General features: G+C 42.3%; 1 protein-coding gene across 2 annotated transcripts; it reads left to right on the forward strand.

The window, feature by feature from the left end:
• Window positions 1-3,895: 3,895 nt before the first annotated feature.
• sapcd1 (suppressor APC domain containing 1) lies at window positions 3,896-8,683 on the forward strand. 2 transcript variants are annotated; one of them, XM_020042663.3, is made up of 4 exons: window positions 3,896-5,819; window positions 6,472-6,654; window positions 6,883-6,921; window positions 7,193-8,683. In XM_020042663.3, exons 1-4 carry the CDS (start codon window positions 5,718-5,720, stop codon window positions 7,301-7,303), a joined length of 435 nt encoding a protein of 144 aa, XP_019898222.1. In that variant the 5' UTR covers window positions 3,896-5,717; the 3' UTR covers window positions 7,304-8,683. The 2 variants fall into 2 exon arrangements, with proteins under 2 accessions (XP_019898222.1, XP_012987088.1); XM_013131634.4 differs by having other exon boundaries at window positions 3,902-5,819; window positions 6,883-7,050.
• Window positions 8,684-8,933: the final 250 nt, after the last annotated feature.

The following is an 8,933-nucleotide window of genomic DNA, read 5'->3' on the forward strand; positions in this document are numbered from 1 at the left end:
TTCTTTTTCATGCTCTCGATTCATCAACAGACTGTGGACTCAGGTTCCAGTACCGACATGCCTGCTTCGTTTGTAGACTCGTCGTCCTGCCGTTTTGTCTCCCCACGTGTCAATATCACGCTACCCTTAAAAGGTTTGCCACATAGCACATATGACAAGTTGCAACCCAAGCTTATGGTATGGCAGTAACACGCAGCGAACCATAGCGGACCCCACACCTTTGACTTTCTCTGTGCCTGGAAGGGGCCAGGAGGGGTGCAGTTGTATCCCTACTGTACAAGTGACAGTAGGGGGAGGAAGGAAGAAGGGGGCCGGGTTCAAATTAATGGGGGGGGTGAGTCGTGAGGAAGGTGGGTGTGTGGAGGGCTAAGTCAGAGGTGCAGCAGCTGGATATTGTCAGGGGTCCACTGGGGACGTTTGAGCGTCAGGGTGAACGAGGGTTAGCATGAAATGTGCCTGGGGAGGCCAGGTCTGATGTTGGTTTTTTGAGGGAGGACTGTTTTTTTTGGGGGGGGGGGGGATTCTGCGGTGTAAAGTGGAGACTCAAGTTCTCCCTCATTTGTGTGTGTGTGTGTGTGTGTGTGTGTGTGTGTGTGTAGGACTGTTCATGCATGTGTATATAGTTGTAAGATCTTCATTTCTTAATGTCTTAGTTTTCTGTAGAAGAAAATGTGAATTATAATGTGGTTTCTAATTAATGATATGTTATAGGATGAAATTTTTTTTCATTACAAAGCAACTTCAAAGCAACATTACAAAGCAACTGCAAAGGAGTAATCAAATGAAGATTCATATATAAAAAGTGCCATCAGGAAGTATTCAGATCCGTTCACTTCTTCCACAGTTTGTTGTGTTAACGGGTGAAAATGTTAATGGTTCCATGTCACTATCTGATGTAACGTGGCGCTCTTTGCCGACAAATTGTCACCGTGGTTACTGTGGCCAAGAGACAATTTCTTGCTCAATGTGTATTCAAGAAGAATGAGCAGTGACGTTCTTCTGGCTACCTATATAAGAAGGAACAGAATTGTAAAGAATTGTCATTGTGAAGCAATTTAAAACAAGCTCATGCTGGAACCTACATCAATTGGCTCACTGTAGTTAAGTTACAGAGTAGTACTCATTCCAGGTACTCACAATACACTACACACATATTAACCTGTCTAGACTCTAACTCATTTGACACCCCTAGCACCACATGCATACTTTTATTAATGACAAAAAGGTCTGAATGTTCATGTATATCTTAAAAACGGGCAGAAATTTCTTAAAACATGTTTTTGTTTTGTCATGGTGTTATTGTGTGCACACTGATGGCAATAATGTGTTACATAATCAAATGTAAAGGGAGTCTATAAGTCAACAAAATGGGAGAAAGTGAAAAACTGAATATTTTCCAAAAAGACATGCATACCTATCTACAGTAGGTTTGTGTTTGTATTTAGAGTTCTAGCCATCTGCTGTTTTCAGAGCATGTCTGAGATAATAAAGGTCCTGCTCTTTAACAGGTGTTTTTTCAGTGAGTTTGTTAGGGTGGTGGCAGAACAGAGGAGGGAAGTGGAAGGAGGAGAGGGTGAGTGGGGGAGAGAAGAGAGAGGAGGGCGAGAGAAGGGGTGTAGCATGTGAGTCCCAATGCGTGTGTGAGGGCTGTTGTTTTGGTCTAACTGGAGTGACATTATAACCCTCCCTCAATAACAATCCAAACCACTCATCATCTACTATATGGTATCAAACAAACTGGTGCTAAATTCAGTTTTTGATCGAATGTATACATGACAGACCCAAATCCTCTCACACATACTGGCCTTGAATAGAATGTCTGTTTATGATCGGCTGGAGGTCAGGTGAAATGCTGTTCGTGTTTCTGTGGTGTTTTGTTTTCCTGATCTTCATCTGGACCTCATATGGGTTACATCTGGTGACATTGTACATGGCCCAGGGTAGGAATAAACTTGTGGCTGTGTGTGTGTGTGTGTGCGTGTGTGTGCGTGTGTGTGTGCGCGTCTAGGGCAACAGTGATGGTGAGGCTTGAATGGTTAAAGTTATATAGTGGACATGCAGATATCAGAGTGGCACCTGTAAGAGGAAATATTCAGGGAACTTGTTCTGGGGTTTCCTTAGCTGTTTTGGGAGCCAAGGGTGTTGATGGTGACTGGGTCAGCTGGGCTGTACTTCATTCAACTTGCTTTGGTCAGTTTTAAGTAAAATATTATGATACTGACTGAGAGTAATGGAGTCAGATACAAAGTCAGCTGGGTTTGGGGCTCTGTTCACAAACCAATTATTAACCAAAAATAAAAAGGTAATCTTTTTACACATTTAGAAGAATCAACCAAAAAACTGAGCAAATTGGAATGCTACCAAATCAGTAGGTGCTTTATTGAATGCATGGTTAACGCTATGACCAAAGGAAATACAGTACGTTTAGCCAGAAATCATAAACTGTGAGTGAGTAACAAGTCAGAAATGACATTTACAAAGATGTAAAGAAATGAAATGTACTTTGTGCTACAAATAACATACCAGACCACTGTGACTCACCCAAAAGTTTAACCTTCCATGACCACATCAAAGACACATATTTTCCTCAGATTATATACCCCTCCCCCACCACACATAGTTTAAAAACATTTATAAAGACCTTTAACTGTTAGGCAAAATGCTGCAATGTACAATTCAGCAAAATGTATTACCGGTTGCCATGAGAAAGGTACCACATTTCAAGTAAAACCAATATTGTCAAAACAACAAATGTTGATATTTATTTTCCATTGTCATTCATGCTTACAACTATTTGCACATTGTTGCAGCTGTGCATGGCTAATATTAGAACATTTGAAATGCCTTTATCTTTGTAAAATGTATGTGAGTAATGTTTACCTGTCACGTCCTGGCTGTGCCCCTAGCCATCTCTGCGCTGGGCTCGGGGCATAGCCAGGACAGGACAGGAGGTGGCCTTTAGCCACCTCTACTCCTTTTTTTGGTTTCCCCAATTGGAGGCAGGTGTTAGGCAGGATTACCTTCCCTACCTCTACTCTGCGCCTGTGTCCTTTCCATCCCACGACCGTGACATTACCTGGAATTTTAGGTTTGTTTTTTGTTTTCATTCTGGTTCACATCTGTCTGGTTCACATCTGTTATTTGTTATATCCTGCTTATATTCCACTTGCTTTGGCAATGAAAACCAATGTTTCCCGTTGTGGTTCTGTGGTGTGTTATTGTCCTTATCATCATCTGGACCCCATATGGTTTATATCTGGTCATATTGTCTGGGGCCCAGGTCTGTTTGGGAATAAACGTTTGGTCATTTGTGACTGAATTTTAGATTAGAATTTTAGATTAATTTTAGATTTACACTTTAATTTTGCTTTTCACATCTGTTATGTGTTATATCCTGCTGATTTTCACTTACTGTAGCAATGCAACCAAATGCCGCCAATACGGCTTTTCAATATAATTTCACTGAATGTTGAAGGAGGCAGAGGCCGAGAGAGAAACATCAAACAGGCTCTTCCCCAGTCAGACTTCTCACTCCTGCCTCAAGGTTTGGTTAGCTCTGTCATGCAGCCAGTGTCATGAACATGGGGTAGAGTGTGTTCAGGCCCTATGGATTAATGGGCCTGGAGCAGTGAGGATGTCAGGCTCTCTGCTCCAGAGTCATGTTTCAATAATGCCTGTTAGGGAGACTCTCAGTGAGCTCTTACACTTCACTAACTGGGGATCCCAGAGGCCCTTGTGTTAATGTACATGTTGGTGTGTGCATATGTGCTCGCTTCTGTGGTAGCTTGTGTATGTGTGTGTGTGTGTTTGTAACCGCCTGTGCTGGTTCAGGAGTTAGACAGGAAGCAGGGGCCCATTCAAAACCACTTAGAGGTAGTGACAGTCATTACTACTGTGAGTGCTTGGGGAAGGAGGAAGAGCTTTTATTTTTTTAAATAGCTAAAACACGGAAGATGCATTGGCGGTCATCAACAGGATCTTTTGGGTTTGGTAACAAGTCCTTACCTTATTGTACTAGAAAAGCCACAGAAAAAGCTTACAGAGCATGCTTGATCATATGACTGTTTAGGTTTTATAATCTTGTTTTGATCTTAGTGACAGGCCAAAAGAGATCCATTGAGGCACTACGGCTAAGATTTAAACTGGGTCACTGTGTATTGTGCAGAGTTATAAAGTGTGATGATGTTTATCCATATCTTGCTGGAGTCCTAGATGCACATAGGTCAAAGGTGGCATTTGAAAGATATTAGAGCCAAAGAAAGTGTCATCTTAATCCCTTGTATTTTGATTAGGACTGACTCTAGTTGGTTTGAGTTCTAAGATTCAGAGAATCTCTGAATCGGCATGTGTGATTCAGCGATTAAAGACACTGTTCCTCAAGTCCTTTGTTGACTTACATTACATCATGAAGATTTAAGAATCTTCCAAGAAGTAGCAGCAATATGTTATTGGCTCCAGATTTTATTTTATACTATCCCGGTAAGTCCTAGATTGATGTTCTACCCACCAAACTTTACTCTAAGGGTCGCTGTGCTCCAAGTGTTACAGGGCATTAAGGGCGTTACAGGTCATCTACAAAGGTTGAAAATGTCCGTCAACTGGCCACAACCAGCAGTATGCCGCTCTATAATGTTCCAAAATCTAGCTTTAGCACCATCTGCTGGGGAAAACGCCCAAACCAACAAATGGAAGGAGGAGCCTATGGGCTAAGGCTTGGTATGAACAGGAATTTGATTCTGTCAGGTGAGAAGTCAGAAGGAACGAGTAACATATTTGCCGTAACATTGTTCTTCTCGTTTAGCCTGTTTGTACATTCCTGTCGTGAATTTTTGTATCAGTCTTTCAACTCACAATTTCAGTGTAATGTATGAAAATATTTAGATGTATGGTATTTGACCGTGGGCTACATTGCCTGAACCCTAAAAAATGAAAAGGAGACTAACATAACTGCTTTCTGTAGTTACATAAAAACATGGGCATCAGCAAAAATGATTAAAAATACTTTCTTCTGAATGGACTTTAATGAGTGATTACGCATGGCACGTTTCGTGGCAGGTCAATTCGTTTTATTTCCACAGATTGGGCCATACTGTTTATAAACGCCATAGTCTGCATGCTTAATGCAGGCTTTTCTGACTTTTAAAAACATAGTTTAAAATCTTTTCAGTTGTAGCTTTTTTTTCACATGGAGCTTTTGGTCAGTCTCTTGACAGCATCAAAGACCTAAGGCAACTGTATGCAGCTCCTTGAATGTGATGTGAAGTCACATTCCATAACATGATAGAACAGGTCAACTGTGAGCCTGAAAACAGGTATAAAACCTCACAGAAGCAATGGCTTCACCAATTCACCAATTTAATATGCTCTGCTCTGTTTACTTCCAGTAGTGAAGTAATTGACAGATTGAGGCAGCGTTCTCCGTGCCTGTGTTTTCCCCTCACTGCCCCTGACATAAAAATATCATGACAGTGACACGTGGAATTTTTCATCACCTTGCCCCGGGGTGCCAAGCACTGTTCGCATGTCTCTTCCACTCCTGTACACACCTTCTCTCTGTCACTCAGATTCTCTCCCTCTCCATTAGAGTCCTTCCTGTTCAGACGAAGCCTGCTGGGTTCTTTAGTTGTCTGTTTGGGAGAGAAAAGCTGTGTGATACAGTGTCGAACAAAGCAAGACCTTGTAGAAAAGTCCAGGGCTGGGCAGTGTAGAGCTCTCCCATGGCCTACTCCCAGTGCACTGATGCCGGGCCCTACACCGTGGTCATCATCCCACTCCGGAGCAGCCTTTCCAGCCTCGACGCCCTGCGCTTCTACCTATGGGTGAGACCTGTGTGTGTGTGTGTGTGTGTGTGTGTGCGTGTGTCCGTGTTACTATACGTGAGGACCAGAAGTCCCTTTTGCAGGTCCGCACTTTGAAGGAGGCTATTGTAGGTTTAGATTAAAAGAGGTTTAGATTGAGCTATATTATGGATAAGGCATTTAGGGTTTAAGAGTTAGGGTTAAGGTTGTGTTAGGAAAAGGATTGAGGTTAGTGTTAGGAAAAGTATGATTTCTAATGCATATGAATGTTACTCCCGAAAAGGACCTTCTGTATATCTGTTAGCTGTGTACATTTGATGTATTCATGTGTAAAATGATGTTCTTGTTCAGCGTGTGTTTACTGTCTGGCTGACTTGGTAAGTGTACTGCGTGGTGTTTCATAAATAGCACATTCAAATTACATGACTGGGTGCATAACTCTAAGTTCTTGTTTCATGGGGGAGTTTTATTGTTTCACTGATTCAGATCCGTGTTTTGAGCATGACTCAATGGCTACAGCCACCTCTGACAAATTCTCACATGTTTATTCCTGCTCCTCACAGCTTCCTGGCAAAAGCCTTAATATAGTATTCCAATCTCACTCTAGTAAGCTAGACATTTTAAAAGACACAACTCCCATAATGTTTACTATTATGTCTTCCTGCTGTCTTAGATTAAGAGGCTGAAAGACCTGGAGAGGGAGAAGGACTGCCTCTGGGCCGGCCTACACGTTCTAGAGCAGGCCCGTCTATGGTACCAACATAGACTGAAAAACAACAAAGCCAGGCAGGCTGACATAGGGACAAGGGCTGTCAATAGAGCAGAGGACTGGGAAGAAGAAACTTTGGCAGGAGAGGTGAGTTGCTACTGCGAAAAGGAGACTGTTTTACAAAGATGGTCATAGATACACACCAAAACCATAAAATGTGCAGTCCTACAAAATAGGCCTTTTTATGTTATTGGAATCTCAAGCAGAGTCTGTTAAATATATAATATATAAAAATATATGTTGTTGGCTTTGAAAGCAAGTGTTGTTCACATTTCCTGTTGAGATTAAACCATGACCTTTTGCTGTTTTCTACAGGGGGCTTCATCATGCCTCCTGAGGTCTCGGATCCACAAGGTAAATGGATCTCTGGGTAGTCTGATCAGTGAGCCCAATGTGACCCGCCGACCCTCTTTTACAGAGTGGACAGGGGCCGAATTATCAGACAGTGGCAAGCTATGTTGGCAGAACACAGTACTGGCACAGGTTAGACAGAACTCCTTAAATTCCTTATATTTGAGAGCTACAGGTTGTGCTCTGTTATTTCTTCCCCTCCTACAAGGCACTGAAATACATTATTTAAAACATAAATGGATACATTCTATATTTTGGCATTTTATTTTGGCAGGAGGTATGTCAGAAGAATCTTCAGATCTCATTGTTGGAGTTGGAGAGGGACAGACTACTGCAAGAGCTGAGTGTGCATCTGGATGTAGAATGTAGTAAGGATCCTGACTGAATCCTTTTCCAGAAGTTTGTACACCACTATCAGACATATTCCAATACTATCACATTCACAAAAGTGCATAAAGTGGACTGTACTTGTTGGACAAAAGGGATTCCATCCAGAGTCATGATTTCATTGTCTTTTATCAATGTAAAATAATCACTGTATATTCAAGATACTGTATGTAAAAAGAAATACAGAAAGTTTAATATTGTCTTGTCCTGTGGAACGGTTTGCTAAACAGACAATCAGATTTGTAGGGATCCTTGAAGTTGCTTTAATTTACCTCAGGCTTGTCTAAATAACAAAACCGTCATGTTTGGTCATAGCCTAAAAATTGCTATAATTAATGTACCGCTTGTGAAACACAGACAGAATATCCCCAGAAGGGGGTAGTAGAAACTAAGCTATAGGGAAAGGTGAGTAAACTCAAAATAGAAATCTTAAAAAAGAGCATTGTGGCTGGATATATTTTTCCTGTTTCACACACATACACGTTCACAAAGCCCAATTCTAATATATCTTCTCACGATATGCCATTTTAACAATCACTTCAGATCTTCTGAGATCAGATGGTTTTAACAGGAGCACTTGCCTCGTGTAAAGCTTAAGACAGGCCCTTACAGTGTTTCTGTAATTATGCAGATTGAAACAAATTTAAGATATTCTACAGTTTAGAATGCTACCTAAACATTTGCAAAACAGCACCTAAATCTCTTTTGATGTGAATAGAGGAGGTTCAGGACGCGTGTAAGACCACGGTAGAATGGAGGGTTGTAATGCAAAATAATTTTAAAAGGCCGTCTCCACGACATGGCGGTCTGGTATGCCGACTCCTCCTGCATTCGATTTTTCCCAGCAGTAGCCCAGTGCACGGCCAACACCCGGAATCATCCTCACCATTCATCTGTGTTCACATTTCCTTCCCAGCTGAGGTTTCTGTCGAAACATGTTACTGTTCCTCCGCTGGTGGTCCCAAACAGATGTTACCTTGGCCGATAAGACTTATCTGGCCTCCTTATCAGTGACACATGGCTAGCTTGTATGCACGCACACACACACACTCAAAGCCAAAGACAGAGCCTCATGAGTTTCTTTCCCTGCAAAGTAAGAAGACAGACATGCCCTTAAATCTGTCTAAATCCACAACACTTTCACATTAAATGTATGTTCCCCACAGTGCAGGGGCAAAAATCTGATATCAACTTTAGAGGGGACAATTACATCAAATCTTCTGAAGAACCATTCTTAAGGAGCACCAAAAGTAGTGCTGTAAACATATAACTTTTTTAGTTTGTGCCATCGGTTTGCCCGCTACTGTAGCTGTGCAAATTCAGCTATTGTGTGTGAAGGCTTGATACTGTCCACCCTTGCTGTCTTGCCATGTGGGCTCTCGTCGCCACTGGGATGCCCTCCCTCCAATGCCTTTCGGGGGAAGAGTCACTGGCTTGTTGTTGTCTCTCTGTTGCGCACTTGGGCTGTACTCTGCTGGCAATACTCGGCCCTCATTCAGCGTGGTTGCGGTTGGTGGGTGTCCCTTTGGTTGATGCTTGGCAATGTGGGTGGATTGATTTCCTGCCTGTTGGGCCCTGTCCGGGGCCTCCCCCGGGTAGGGCCACAGTGTCGCCGGACCCCCCCGTCT

This window comes from Esox lucius, chromosome 23, assembly GCF_011004845.1.
Source record: "Esox lucius isolate fEsoLuc1 chromosome 23, fEsoLuc1.pri, whole genome shotgun sequence".
In the NCBI taxonomy this organism is placed as follows: Eukaryota; Metazoa; Chordata; class Actinopteri; order Esociformes; family Esocidae; genus Esox; species Esox lucius.